Source organism: Dipteris shenzhenensis, chromosome 11 (assembly GCF_047967505.1).
Source record: "Dipteris shenzhenensis isolate YYH24624 ecotype China chromosome 11, Dip_SZ_1.0, whole genome shotgun sequence".
Classification (NCBI taxonomy): domain Eukaryota; kingdom Viridiplantae; phylum Streptophyta; class Polypodiopsida; order Gleicheniales; family Dipteridaceae; genus Dipteris; species Dipteris shenzhenensis.
This window is the reverse complement of record NC_141606.1, coordinates 11,702,500-11,718,150: the sequence shown is the minus strand read 5'-3', so window position 1 is coordinate 11,718,150 and position 15,651 is coordinate 11,702,500. Positions and strand designations below refer to the sequence as shown.

General features: G+C 48.1%; 1 protein-coding gene across 4 annotated transcripts in view; it reads left to right on the top strand.

The window, feature by feature from the left end:
* Nucleotides 1-1,485: 1,485 nt before the first annotated feature.
* Nucleotides 1,486-15,651, top strand: part of LOC147896613 (Saccharopine dehydrogenase) — a 39,032-nt gene continuing 24,866 nt past the window's right edge. For 3 of the 4 annotated variants that reach the window (XR_015541748.1, XM_087381325.1, XM_087381324.1), the window contains exons 1-5: nucleotides 1,486-1,871; nucleotides 8,639-8,736; nucleotides 8,866-8,948; nucleotides 9,089-9,215; nucleotides 9,325-9,400. Coding sequence is in view for 3 of the 4 variants with exons in the window: in XM_087381325.1 (XP_087237451.1) it covers nucleotides 1,621-1,871; nucleotides 8,639-8,736; nucleotides 8,866-8,948; nucleotides 9,089-9,215; nucleotides 9,325-9,400 (635 nt within the window). In the remaining variant the exon portion in view is untranslated. The remainder of the gene's footprint in view (nucleotides 1,872-8,638; nucleotides 8,737-8,865; nucleotides 8,949-9,088; nucleotides 9,216-9,324; nucleotides 9,401-15,651) is intronic. The other variant, XM_087381326.1, reaches the window with a different exon arrangement.

Below are 15,651 nucleotides of genomic sequence, written 5' to 3'. Positions count from 1 at the left end.
CCTCCAAGAGCGGCCTTACCGAGTAGGTGGACGAGGTGCCCTTCTTCTCCTACACCACACAGATTGGCAGGAGGCTTTAGATGAACTCTTCGATGTGGACCCCTTCAAGGGAGAGGCATTGGGTGGCCCAAAGTGCCCCAAAAGGTCCGTTCCAGGTTTTGGACGTGGTTATGGTCCAGTTTGCGGCCAAGGAAGATCTCCTACTTCTTCTAGCTGGCCGTCCACGGAGGCTTGCCCATTGGCCTGTGGTTGGAGCAGACGCGGGTGGAGGGGCAGTGTCATTGTTGCTCTACTGGTTTTCTGCCCTCACTGCCTCTGGAACTATTGTAGCACAGAGAGGATTTGGATGGGAGCCCTCAGGATTATGACCCGTATGCAAAGCCTTCAAAGGGACTACACATGGGGGATGGTCGCCTGGTTGACTAAGAGAGGACACACATTAGCTTACTGGATACAGGGTCAGAGCATTCAGAGGATAGAGCTCCATGAGGCGGGTCCCTCCGGATAGCCTCCTTCCTTCTTCTTCTTTAGAGGACAACGTATGGCGCCAATATCACTATGTGGAACATTTGGGTTGCTCGCTGCAGTCTGGTGATGGGTGACCATCCGATTCCACCCTCGGCTACCTTGGTCATCATCTGGTAGGATATCATCTACACCCTCCGCTCCACCTGGGAGCGTAGGACCCTAGGCTCTAGGGTGACTGTCATGAGGCGTGCTCATTTCTGCAAGGCTTGGCCTGCATGAGTTTTCTAAATCTCCACTCCGCGAGGGATTCACTGGTTGTGTAGTCCCCCCACCTGGCTGTTAGCCCCAGTACCAAAGATCCCCTAGGCAGTGAGCTGGGTTTCTCTGGAATAGGCCGGTTTTTTCTTCAACCTTTTTCGATTTTTTTCATACTTAGCACCTTCGGGGCTGCTATTTTGTATGGAGTCCTTCAAGCGTTAATAGAAGGTTCTTTTCTTTGCAAAAAAAAAGAAAGGTGATGCTTGGTCTCAAATTTGAGTTGAGGGTGCAAGGCTTAAGACTCATCATCATTCCAAGGGATGATTCAATGGGTGGTGAGTGGATTTAGGGTAGATTAGACCATCCGAATGCCACCCATCTTGCAGGAGTATGGCAGCATGCTATTTGATTTGGAAGTTGTAAGAGAGAAAGTGGCTTTGTTTGGCCCAAGCAGGTTTGAACAAGCCAATCACAATCATGAGGGACCTAGCTTGGAGACGTTTTCGGGGTCAGTGTGTCTTCCCTCGAATGGATGTTCTCTGAAATGAGTTACTGTGAGGCAGGGAGATGGATGTGGTCTGAACCTAGTCTTAGGCTAGTTACACACCTAGCCACTGACGCACAATTCAAGTCGACTTAGAAAGGTATTGCTATGTGCATACACACCAAGCCTTTTCTTGAAGACGCCCACGTGGCGTGACATGGCACCGTGTACATGCCCTTGATCAAAAGTGGGTGGTGAAGTGTGGTGCAGTTTGAGCCAACAAGGGAGAGACACACAAAGAGAGAGAGAGACACACACACAAGTGAGAGGGAGTAGTGCAGAAGTAGAGAAAGAGAAAAGAAGCCTTGAGTTCCTCATTCACTCACTTGCTCTGAAGCTGCAGTAGCAAAATGATCCTTCCTCTGTTGCAGCACCCCTTCCTCCTCCCCAGTAACTCCAATCTCACCTTCCCTCCACGTCCCTCATTTCCCTCCCCTCCTCCTCCTTCTTCTTCCCTTTGCTTTGCTTCCTTAGACCCTTTTTCCGACTCCAACTCCAAAGTCTTGATTCTCGGCGCCACTGGTCGCGTAGGTGGCTCTGCCGCTCGTGCGCTCTCCAAGTCCTGTCCCAATCTTAAGCTCATTTTAGCTGGTCGCAATAGGTACCGCATTCTAGTCCTCTTGAGACGCTGTTTCTGCTTGTGGGTGCTCATGTTTTCTGCGCTAATTGTCGCCTTTAGCTGAACAGTCTCGTGAAAATTATGAATTTGCGAGTGTGCATTTACATCTCCGAATTCTGACAAACGAGTTGCCCGTTTCCTCGGTTTAAAAACTCTCACTCTAGTAGCCCTGCAACAGAGCAACGCAAATCTTCAGCCCTTTGTTATTGTCCGTAGAACTAGGAAACACGAGAGAAAACGACTAATTTGCAGAACGACAGATAACGAAACAGAAAGCTTGATTGTTCGGTGAAGAATACAACCTTGTGAAAACACCGCTTACCTCGGCGTGTTGCATGCACGGCCTAGTTATATCTAATCCGGGCTCTTATTGATTCTATCTCCCTATGGACTTACCTAGCAACAAATGGCGCCGAATTATTCCTGATCTAGCTAATTGATTATGTAACCACCCCCTTGTATTGCTAGAGCACCATTCGGCTAAGCCTGAGAAAGTACCGAGGTAAACGTGCCCAATAGAGGCATTTGAAAAACCTTCAATGATCCTTGGGGTGCCATCATATGTAATCCTGAAATTGACGTGTCATCCAAGACCATTGTATAAATGGATGCTCAAGTACTTGTGGGTGTGTGGATTTGTATGTGTGATATCATATGTTTATACCATGGCCTACATCCACTATTGGTGCTCATGACTTCGGTAGGGATGTCATAGTAGCTAGCCCCGCAATGCATGATGGTGTTTATGGTTTTCAACCTTATGAGTAACTATTATGAGATTGTGACTACACACTGTGTTGTATTTTTAGAGGATGAGTTTGGGCATTTAGATATGCAAATTTCACCTTGTGAGGTTTTCATCCATGTTGTGGCTTGTTGATATTGCAATTTGCTTTGGGTCGACTAAAATGAAGTCGTATAGACTTCACAAGCAGTTGTTGCTTGAATGGAGAGAATGTGGACTACTTTTTGATTAGCCGTCTCCTTTTGTGCTAGCCTTGTCTCGGTTGAGTTTGCCCTTCCCCTCTAGATTGCCAATAGAAACTTAGTACGAAGACCTTGGTATAAATGGATGCCGAAGTATGTCTGGTTATCTGAACCCAGATATTGGGCAGTGTCTCTCTCTCTTACAAGGCAAAAAATAACTGAAAGGCTTCCAAAATATAAGCACTTGATGTAGCAAAGACTAGTGACCAATATTCAATCAATGATGCTTCTTCTTACATGCTTCATAGAGGTGGCTAAAATGAATACTTTCCAATCAAAACTAGGTCTAGCAATTCAAAGCAAAACTGAAGCCACACTTGTACTGATGTTATTGAAAGTTTCAAAAAACCAGAAATGCTAGAATAGCATCTTATGTAGCATCATCTTCAAAAAGCTTGTCAAAACTGTCAAAACCAAAAGACTGAACTTGGAGGGCTTGTAGCTTACTCTTCAGAGCAAAGGAAGAGGGGCTTTCTGAAGCAAAAGAGAGCTGATATACCACAGAAGGTCCTCTGGGAAGAGAAGGCGCAAAAACGCGTCAGGACGCCATAGCTTGCCCCTTCAAAGTCGACTGGTTTTTCACCGATTTCTCCTTGAATATGCAGCCATTGCTGCTCAGATTTCAGCACAGGATAGCCAAAGGAATGGAGAATCTACCCTTGAAAGGAATTAGAGGAAGATGAAGTATGCTGAGAGAAAACGCAGAAGCAAAAGTCGACGGATTTCGTGTAATGGCGACGAAACGAGCGCGGCTTTCTCTGATTCCTTTCAGCTAGGGGTTCGCCCCTTCGAGGTGGATCTCCAGCAGGAAGGACGTGGGAAATGGTTGAGAACCGGAGGAGAACAAGCTTAAGCAAACATTGGGAAGAAGAGGAAGAGATGGTGAAGAAGAAGATGATGATGTGGCAGAAATGGGCTCAAGGGGGATCAAAGGGCTCTGATACCATGTTGGTGAACTGAAAGGAAAGCAAAGAGTAGACACAAACTCAGAATACTTGCATTATGGAATGAAGAAGAGTGAGGTCCTTTTGTAGGCACCTCATACATGCTCACACTGACATCACTGATGACTTCAGAGCTCCACAATCATCTCCTCAATCTGCTCCTAGATTCTCTCAATCATCCTATGTGGCTTTCCACCACCTAACTGTGCTTGTGGGCACCTAACTGTGCCTCTAGCACTCACACATAGAAACCAAGGTGTGCTTGAGGCATACACCTTGAGATATCCCATTAGCGAGGGCATGGAAGCAAAGGGCTTATTGTTGCTTTGTGGATTTTCGCAAGGCATTTGACATGGTTCCGAGAGCCCGCCTCATATGGTGCCTATAGGACTTGGGTTATGACCAAGAGATCATTTGGGCTGTCATGGCACTTTACGAGAGAATTGCAGGAAGAGGCCGGACAGGATCCGGGTGGACAGACGAGATCATGAGCACTATTGGGGTCAAGCAAGGGTGTCCTTTATCGCCTACCTTGTTTGGCCTCTACATTGACGAGCTTGAGACAGTGATGCAGACACATGGGGGGTTAGGTTGCTCTCTTGCGGGCACGCTGATCTGGATATTGCTCTACGCAGATGACGTGGCTCTCTTGTCTTCTTGAGTAGAAAGAAAGAAAGAAAGAAATAAATTTTATTAGAGTCTTCGGAAGCCCGATGGGTCTATGAGACTAAAAGAAAACGTGATACAAATCATAGTAAGGGTGGAGCTACTAAAACGAGCATCATCACCTGTGCTGAATCCTAAGTCTGATCATACATAATCAAATACATCTGGGTGTGACAATGAAAAGAAAAAAGACTGAAGCGGAGCGGAATCCTTCGTATGTCATGTCGCCCTGGCTGGTGCATAGCCGGTGATGGGACGTTGGCGTTCGTCAAGGGGTGCCGTGCGTCTCGATCTCCTAGACGAGGCTCGACACAAGACCAAAGCCACCGTGACTCCTGTGGGACGTATCTCGGGTCTAAACAATGACGGGAGGTCCCCCAGAGTGATCTGTGTGTTCCCTCGATGTCTCGTGTGTCGTGCTGCGATCGTCGGGTCGGGGTCTCTGTCACGTCTGCGGCTAGAGATTGGACGATCAATGTCACTCGATGGGAAGAACTATGTGATCCTGCTCTGAGAGGTGTCTGATGATGTGGCCAAGCCCCGTCGCCTGAGTAAGTACTCTCTGTGTCGGACCCCCTCGTGAATGAAGGCCGCGAGGCATCTCTGATCTGGGTAGGCGAGGAATATGGAAAGGAGCCCGGAGCCGTCTCTGAAGAGATAGTGGTAGCTACCTCGGATCTCGTAGTACACTGGGAACTTGAAAATAAAATGCTCCTTCGACTCAACCTCCTGACAGTTGCACAATATGCATAAGCGATGCTCCCTAGGGATCCCCTCAGAGGCTCAGCCGCTCTCTATGCGGAGGTGGTGTGATGATACCCGAAATTGTCCGATGGAGATCCATAGTGAGTGAGGCATATGAAGCTTAGTGTATCCCGGTGGTGTGATGAATCCCTCCTCTGAAATACGAAGACAGTAATCTCTGTAGAAACTCAGCTTCAATGGAAGCTCCCTCGGCTCCAACCAGGTCCTAAAGGTGTGTAGCTGCAGGATATCCTCTCCAATGACCTGGTTGGTGTGTGGCCTGATCAGGATGGTGGGTGGGAGTACTGGAGGGGCATCTAAACTGTACTAAAAAGGAGGTATCCTATCGATGTGAAACCCTAGTCTCACAAACCATCTGAGAGTCCGTGCATACCAGCATCACAAACCATCGCTCGTCCGTGCATACCATCTGAGAGCCAACCATGGCAATCTTTGTCTCATTGATGTGCAGTCCCCATATGATCTAACTCGGTGTAGATATGTGATGGTCTGAAAGGCTGCGTTTAGTTGGAGTGGAGAAGCACCAAACTCGGTTGGAATGATGTGATGTGGTACAGATGGTTTTCCTCGGATCATCCGTGAGAGCTTGAGGATCTGCAGGCGCTCTACCCATGTCCACTCTATCTCTGACATGTCAGGTCCCCAACAAGGGCTGCCATACATACCGGTTGGTCGGACCAAGGAGTCGAAGAGAAGAGCCTTGGTCCGAGGGTCCTGGAAGTGGGAGTGGAAGCATTGTCTCTCTAGCCGAGCCAGTGAGGTGTATCCCCTGCTCAGTCTGGCCTGCATCGCTGGTCTCATCGTGAAGATCGGGTCGGAGAAGATGACCCCCAAGTAAGTGTATGAGGATACGATCTCAACTGGTGACCCACCGAAAGTAAAAGTAAACTGCTTCCGTTGCATGTTTGCTCGAGAGTTGTTAAAGATCATGACCTTGGTCTTGCTAAGGTTGACCTCCAAATCATGGGATAAACAAAAAGCCTGCAGTGCATCCAGGTGTCGCTGGAGCCCCTCAGGTGTGGACGACAAGAGTGCCACGTCATCTGCATAAAGAAGAATCCTGATGATGATCCCGGCAAGTGAGCAACCGGTCCCTCCGAACACCCCCATGAAAGTCTCAAGCTCATCGATGTAGAGGCCAAACAGGGTTGGTGATAAGGGACAACCTTGTTTGACCCCTATGGTGGTCAAGATCTCATCTGTCCACTTGCGCCTGTCTGAACTCAGCTTGAGACTCTCTCATACAGTGCCATGATTGCCCAGATGATCTCCTGATCAAATCCCAGTGTCTATAGGCGTGTGATGAGACGAGCTTGAGGTACTGTGTCAAAGGCTTTGCAGAAATCCACAAAGCAGCAATACACCCTCTCCTTCCGTGATCTGGCCTCCTCAATGACACTCGAGTGTGAGTATGTGATCCATAGTCCCATGGTCTCGCTTGAAACCAGCCTGACCCTCTGCTCTGAGCCCTCTCATCTCTACGAACAGGCTGATCGACGCATCCAATACAGCTGCATAGATCTTGGACATCACATGTCCAATCATGATAGTCCTGTAGTTACTCGGGTCCATGGGATCCCCTGCCTTGTGGATGGGGGTGATGGTGTTGAGTGTCCAAGTGCGGGGCTTTGCTAGGATCGGGGCTAATGTGTCGATCCCATATGTGATAAACTCAGTGTATAGCCCCTCGTGATCCTTAGCTCGGCCATTGTGCAGTTTCAAAGTCACGTCCTTGACTCCCCCTTTGGTGAACAACGTGCAAGTGGTGGGGCGAGGTGTGTGTATGAGATCTGGGGCGGGTTGGTGTGGGACATCATAAATATGGTGTGCACACTGCATACGTGTGCTAGAGTCTCGTGTTGGTGAGGGGTGATGGAGACCTACGCTCAAGGAATCTCTGCCAAAAATCCTTAAGAGTTGTTGCTGTACAAGATGTTCAGCAGCTCCTCCTCATTTCGACGAAGAAACGCCTGCTTCTTCCGACGTACGAGACGTCGGTACTTGCGTACCATGTCTGGTGTGTTGGGAGGGGACGGAGAGGCAGCGAGAGAGGCAGGGGGAGAGGCAGTGAGCGGGAGTGAAGGGCAGGGCGGGAGGGGGCGGAGAGGCAGTGGGAGGGGGCGGAGAGGCAACGGGGAGGCATAGGGGCTCCAGAGACACCTTGATGCACTACAGTCCTTTTGTGAGTCTCATGATTTGAAGGTCAACCTGGGTAAAACCAAGGTCATGATCTTCAATACATCTCAAGCCATCATGCGCCAGGAGCAGTTCACATTTGATGGGTCACCTATTGAGATAGTTTCATCATACACTTATCGAGAAGAAGATGGCAAATGGCACTTTGTGGAATGGCTCTTGGTTAGTGGTGATCATGCCATATTTTAGTATTTCTTTGGCTACTTCTACACGATGGGCTTGCAATCGGTACATGGTTGAATGTTATACACACAAGAAGTCACCTTGTTTGTATCCCACTGTTCCGAATGGAATCAATCTTCCTTGCATGGATGCATAAGGCTCTTATGTTTTCTTGTGAATTTTTTACACAAGGGCATGTGCAATTTGTTTAGAGATGGAAGGAAAGCACTCATCTTGTCAGTGTCTTGTTGTTAGTTAATTGCTCCTTTGCATCCTCTCCATGTGGCAGACCTATAGTCAATAGTAATGAAGAAAGAATCTAAAGTGGAAACACATACAACTAGCACAAATGATTGTTTAAGTTTTAGACATGAATTGTTTTCGTGCTGCCCCAGCTGTTGTGATTAGTGCAATCGATCAACTGGGATTTGAGTGGCTTTGTCACTTCTTTCCTTGAATGGCTACTAGTATTTGATCAATTTCCCAGCTATTGCAGGTCGTACAACATATCATCCTACCAATTGAAATTCCTTTGTTTCATGATTTGATGGACTCATGCTTTGATGGATCAAGTTGTGGTGACTTTATCACATCTTTCCTTCACGGCTACCATTCACCTGAAATCTAAACCTTAGACCCTAGTCCGCAGACCTGAATCCTAAACCTTACTTCAGGCTGACAGCAGGTAGTCATCAGCAGCATATTTGTACTCTCTCTGGAAAAAGCAATATATTGTACAATTGCGTGTGAGAAAGCTTAGGTGGCCACTTGTTCTCAATTGCATGCACTCCTTGTGTGCATTTGTTGTTATTATCTAGTGTGGAGGTTTTACTGTGCTTGATCTCATCCTTTTGTTTTGGATCATTTTTACTTTTTAGTCAATTTCCCAACGAACTGCATGTTTATTTATTGATTGATACGGCCTTGATGATCACACCTTTTGACAATGCTTGTGGACTGTGTTTCGTAGTTTTTGCAAGACTTTGCCAATTTTATGTTACTAATTTTCTGTCTATTTGTCTTGAAAAGAGAAAAGGGAGAGCAGCTTTTATTGGAGCTTAATCGAGATGCTGATTTTATACAGGTTGACATTGACAACATAACAGCTCTGAGAGCAGCTATGGACGGTGCTTGAATTTCCCAGTTCTTGCATTCTTTAAGACCACTGGCTTTAGCAATGATTTGTCAACTTGGTTCATCGCATTATATTTTCCTGCTCTAATCTATGTACTGTCGTGTCTTTACACATGCCACAGGTATAGACCTTGTGGTCCATGCAGCAGGGCCATTTCAGCGCAAAGAGCACTGCAATGTTCTGGAAGCTGCCATTCTAAGCAAGGTCAGACTGATTGTGGTGTGTGGTTGGTGTATTGCAAGATAAGGGTGCTTATATTCAGATTTTGAATTTGTGTGTGAGTGTGTAATTCCTGGAAGAATTGTGAGGGATACTCAATTTGACAGATTGATTGTTGTCGATAGGTGGCATATATAGACATTTGTGATGATCAAGATTACTCCTGTCGCATGAAAAGCTTCCATGAGAAGGCAAAAGATGCAAATGTTCCGGCTATAACCACTGCTGGAATTTATCCTGGAGTTAGCAATGGTCTCCTCCGATACTTTTCTGAGATTGCCATGTTTTGGGTTTTTGTAGCTTCCTGCTCTTTTGCACGAACAAAGCAGGGCACAGATCTGATACTTTTCAAAAATTGCAGTCATGGCAGCTGAACTTGTGCGTCTAGCAAAGACCAGCTCAGAACCTGATATGGAAGTCAAGCCAGAATTTCTAAGGTAAGGGAACGATGCACCATCTTTGGCACTACTCACAAAAGAACGTCTCACTGGGACGTGCAAATTTGCCAGAGCTGTTGCCTTAGTTCTATTAGTCTGTCATACTATGGTTTTAAACAAAGATAAGAGTCGCAAATGCATTAGTTCTACAAGATACCCCTCGTGAGCAGCTTGTTGGGGAAGGCTGATATTAGCATTGCATCTTTTTGCATAATCTTCCAGTTCTATTATTTAAAAGTTGTCCTGAATGGTCAACTCCCCGTTTGGAAGATGAGGAGAGCATGGGGGAGTGACACCCCTAGAGAAATAGGGGGTTGGAGAGGGATGAAGAGGCTGCCATGTGGGCAGCACACCATTGTCCTTGTATTAATGAAGGTCCACCATTTAGGGCAGACCTGTCCCACAGTCGACAGCCGTGGTGCTAACTTGGGCCACACAAGGGCATTGGGCAGGATTACAGCCAATATATGGCCCCGATGATTTGGCACAAGCCCTCATCCCCCCACTAGATCTATATAGGCAGAGTTCGGCATGACACTACTTCAGGTTGATGCCATCTTCTAGACGGTCACTTATCTTCACAGGGTCTGGACCTTACCTAAAGGGAGATTACCAAGAACAAATGGTTTCACAGTCAGGGCATTCAGTTGGACCGTCCCCCCGCCCCCCCCCCCCCCCCCCCGCTCTTCTTTCTGTACAGCTTAGACGCTGCTCATACTTTGCTCCCATGGGATGAGATCAACCACATTATACGGTTGGACCTACTCCAGCTCTATACGTCATGGACTTGGGGGGACGAGGAGTTTCCCACCGAGATCTTGTGATCACTTCTTGAGAGTATCGGAGGACGGAGTGATTATTAGACCCAGTATCTGGAGGACAGATGAGTCTGAGGATCTCCATTGGACAGATGCGGGTCTCGTCCCATCAGCTGAGGATTGAGGCAAGGACAGCCACTGCTATGCCCAGAGAGCAGTGGATCTGTAGATTGCATGTTGGAGGAGGTGGAGACAGAGTACTTCTTGTGTACTTGCCCCGTTTACTATGAGATCCAAGGATGATACCATTTCCTATTTCAAGAGGGGCATGGTTTTGGGCCTCTCTCTCGGTCAATCCCCTTCCAGGACCAAGTATTTATTGGTCTCTATTTGATGGAGATGCGATGACATAGAGAAACCTTGTTGCTGTTAGAAATGGACCAACAGAGGGTACGCAGAACGGAAGACTGATATAACAGCCCAGGAGCTCACACAGTGTGTGCGGGGTGTGGAATCACAAACTTCTTAACTTAATGTGCATCACATAGATGTGCAGACTCATCAATAGACAATGAACCAGCCAGATATTGAAACCACCAAAATAATATGTTCCCGTCCAAAGCTATGGACACAATACAAAAGAGAGAGATCCAGAGTCCCACCATTGGTGTGGTCCTCTGATCTTACCACAAGGTACTTCTACTGTTCGCTAGATATCTCTAGACTCGAGCCCGCGTGCTCCACCTCGAGCGTCTGTAAACTTTCTGTCCATAATATTCTTCTCCACCTAACTACGTGGATAGAGCCTAGGTGGGCAGCCTCCTGTGAGCTAGGTCTGCACCTTCAAGGTCTCCTTCCCTCTCACTACATGAGGCTGCCCTTCACGCTTGCCCTCACACTACTCGCTTCACTCGTCCACCACCACCTGGGACCGTCTCTTGTAATAGCTGGTACGATGATGAGTGTAAGGCTTTACGCCGTCAACTCAGGTTTGAAACCAAAAACCACCTCCTGAACGAACTAGAGATGCTCCGCGAGTATTGTCGATTGGTACGTAGAAAGACGTTGGACTTCGCCTACCAAAACGAGGAGGAACTACTGAATATTTTGTTTAGTAACAACTCTAAGGACTTTTGGCGGAGATTTCTAGAGGGACGGTCCCCTTCACCACTCATGACACTCAAGTCTGGCATAATTATGCACACACGCTTTATGATATCCCAAATCAGCCAGCTCCTGACCTCCCACACATACCCCGCCCCACATCTTGCACACTCCTCACTAGGGAGGATGTAAAGGATGCCGCGATGAAACTTCATAATGGCCGATCAAAGATCATGAGGGCTTATGTAGTGAATTCATTGCATAAGCAAAGCTCTTTAATGAAGCTGTTTGTCTGGGGTTCCTACACACTTGGACTGTTAACACTATCTCACCCATCCACAAGGCAGGGGATCCCATGAGCCCGGAGAACTACAAGACCATTATGATCGGACATGTCATGTCGAAGATTTATGCATCAGTGCTTGATTTTGAGGTTAGGTGCTTCGTGGAGATGCAGAGACTTAGAGCAGATGGACAGGTTGGATTCCGACGTGATCATGGGACCATGGATCACATTCTCACACTTACGTGTATCATTGAGGAGGCGAGGGCACGGAAACAGAGGGTTTATTGCTGCTTTGTGGACTTGTGCAAAGCCTTTGATATGGTTCCGAGAGCCCGCCTCATCAGGCGTCTGTAGGACTTGGGTTATGACCTGGAAGGAGATCATTTGGGCTGTCATGGCATTTTACGAGATGGTCTCTACCTTCTCAGGTAGAGTTCAGATAGGGTCTGGATGGACAAACGAGATCATGAGTACTATTGGGGTCAAACAAGGGTGTCCTTTAGCACCAACCCTGTTTGGCGTATATATTGATGAGCTTGAGACAGCCATGTAGACACCGGGAGGGGGATTGATGCTCTTTTGTTGGCACTCTGATTCAGATCTAGTTATGCAGATGATGTGGCACTCTTATCTTGCTCAGCAGAGGGTCTCCAGAGACACCTAGATGCACTACAGTCCTTTTGTGATTCCCATGACTTGAAGATTAACCTTGGTAAAACCAAGGTCATGATCTTCAACACATCCCGAGCCGCTATGCACCGGGAGTAGTTCACTTTCGCGGGTCACCGGTTGAGATTATTTCTTCATATACATATCTAGGCGTTCTTTTCTTTGGACCTATCTTTACTATGAGACCGACGATGCAGGCCCGGCTGAGCAGAGGATATGCTTCATTGGCTAGATTAGAGAGGCAGTGCTTTCGCTCACATTTTTAGGACGCGGGGACCAAGGGCTTGCTTTTTGACTCCTTGGTCTACCTAGCGGGGATGTATGGCAGTCCTAGTTGGGGGCCGGATCTGTCAGATATAGAGTGGGCTCGAGTAAAGCGCCTACAGGTTCTCATGCTATCACGGATGATTCGCAGTAAGCTGTCAGTTCCTCACCAGATCATTTTGGCTGAGTTTGGGTCATCTCCACGATAGCTTGATGTAGCATTTCAGGTTATCACCTACCTATATCGGGTCAGGGGATGCGGAGATTGCACTTCTGGACGTAGCATAGTAGCGTGGCTAGCATTGTCCTCCTGTATGGCACTATTAGCAGCAGCAGGTGATCAAAGATGCTGGTTTGCACGCAACCCCTGGTATGATGATGAGTGTAAGGAGATGAGAACTCACCTCACACGCGAGCAGGCCCTGGGACACCTGACCTTATCTGAGGCGCATCACATCTTACGTCGGATGACATGACGTAAGAAGCGAACTTTTCTCATTTGCAGGATTGATGAGGTGGTCGGATCTTTTCGAGGGTGAGACCCAACTATCGGCTGGGGAGGCCCATTCCCATCACGGACCCAGAGATTTGGCACAGATATGCATGCTCCTTATACAACATCCCAGGTCAGATGCCACCGGATATGTCCTCTATGCCCAAACCCACTACTTCTCACTTGTTCACTTTGTAGAACGTGAGGAATGCCCTCCTTTGTCTGCACAACCAGAGAGCATCAGACCATGAGGGGCTATGTATAGAGTACTTCGCACATGGACAGGAGGTCTGGCCCCGGTTCTAGCGCAGCTATTCAACCATGCAGTATGTCACGGGTTCCCACCTACTTGGAGCACTACCACCATTGTACCGATACATAAGGCAGAGGACCCCATGGATACTGGGAAGTACCTCACTCTCATGATTGGCCACACTTTGGCTAAGATTTATGGATCGATACTGGAGAGGGCGATCAGTAGTTATACAGAGGATCATGGTGGACAGTGGGCTCTTGGGCAGGGAGGCTTTCGGAGACAACACTCCACACTGGACCATATTTTTACCCTGAGAGCCATCATCGAGGAGGTGAAGTCGAGACGCCAGAAGGTCTACACTTGATTCGTGGACTTTCGGAAGGCTTTTGACACAGTCCCTCGCTCTCGCCTGATGAGGCGACTACAGGAGCTGCATCTCCCAGTTGTCATGATCTGGGGAGTGATGAGTCTATACAAGTCCGTTAGAGGGCGACTCCGCGCTCCTAGGGGGCTATCAGATTGGGTTGAAAGCACCATAGGGGTGAACCAGGGTTGCCCTCTCTCACCGACTCTCTTCGGGCTATACATTGATGAGATCACATCCTTTGTTGATCGCCTAGGAGGAAAGGGCTCCCTATTGGCTGATTTGATTGGCTGATTTGATGATACAAATACTACTACATGCAGATGACATAATCCTCATTTCGTCCTCAGGCGAGGGTTTGCAGAAACACTTGGAGGCCTTGGAGATGTTTTGCAGAGAGAGAGGGACCTGACAGGCAACCTTGGGAAAACCAAGGTTATGATCTTTAACACATCCCAAGTAGTGCTCCATCAACATCGACGTCAACATAGTTTCACTTACAGTGGGGAGCCAGTGGAGATAGTGCAGTCCTACACATACCTAGGGTGGTATTCACGGGACCAGGCTTCATGATGACCCATGCCGCCAAAGCGCGACTCATACGAGGGAAGGGTGCCCTAGCCCGATTAGAGAGACAATGCTTCCAGGCGCATTTCCAGGATCCACCGACGAAGGGCTGGCTTTTCGACACTCTCGTGAGACCAACTGCCATGTATGCGGCACCTTTTTGGGGGAGTGACCTTTCAGCTACTGACTGGAAGGAATTTGAGAGGCTACAGGTGATCATGGGATCCAAGATGATTCAGAGTAAGCCTTCAATTCCCTATCAGATCATACATGCATAGTTCGCCATGACACCGCTTCAGGTGGACACTCTCTTGCAGACTGTGATGTTTCTCCACAGAGTTTAGGCCCTACCTCAGTGGAGATTACCGAGACTGGCATTGGAGTCATCCTGACGCCTGGCAGAGAGAGGCTTTGATACAATATGATACAACATGGTCATATGCGCGAGTGTCCACATGGCTTGATAGCCACGGTATTCAGATGGATAGGCTCACCCCCTTTCAGTATAGCATGGATGCACCACTGAGCTCCTTCCACATGATGAGATTAACCGTATCATACGGTTAGACCTTCTCTAGCTTCACACATCTCAGGCTGGGGGGGGGGATCAGGAGTTCCCCTTCAAGACCCAGTTCTATCATGACCACTTTTTGAGGATATCGGAGCATGGTCTCATCATCATGCCCCAGTACCTCGAGGATAGGAGAGTCTCACACGCCTTGCGGATTGCTATTGGACAGATATGAGTCTCGTCCCATCAGCTGTGCTACAGATTGAGGCTGGGAGAGCGGCCGGCATACCTAGAGAGCAACGGGTCTGTAGGCTATGCATGATGAGGGAGGTCAAGACAGAGGAGCATTTTCTATGTGTTTGTTTGGCCTACTATGAGATCCAAGGGCGATACCAATGTTTCTTTCAGGAAGGGCTCGGCTTTGGACCACTCACACAGTTGATACATTTCCCCGACCAATTTTGCATTGGGCTCTACCTGATTGAGATGCGGAGACATAGAGATTCCCTTGTGCGGCAGGCCAGAGATCAGCTACAGTTGATGCCTCAGGACACTAAGCTAGATCGAGCACAGGCACGCACCACTGATTCTTACGCATCCAAGCTAGTGCCAGATGAGATTGAGGGGGAGGAGCTTGAGGAGACGAGCACTATGGATCAGTAGTGAGATTCGTCACCACCACGATATGGCTGGACGAGAGATGCGGAGACCACACACGACACGTGCGGCGATCCGAGCACACATGATTGAGGTTCGACCTATTTGAGCCCTCCTCAGAGGGACCGCCAAAGACGAGGCATTACTATTGATGTAGCCCATCGGATACAGAGATCCAAGAGAGCGCGTCCCCCGCCACCGCGGGAGACAGCCGGACATACACATATACGTGAGCTCTTTGCATCACATCAGAGGGCCATCAGGGAGCCGGGCTATATAGAGCCTCCACATGTACTTGGAGGCTCTATATTGAGCAGTTGAT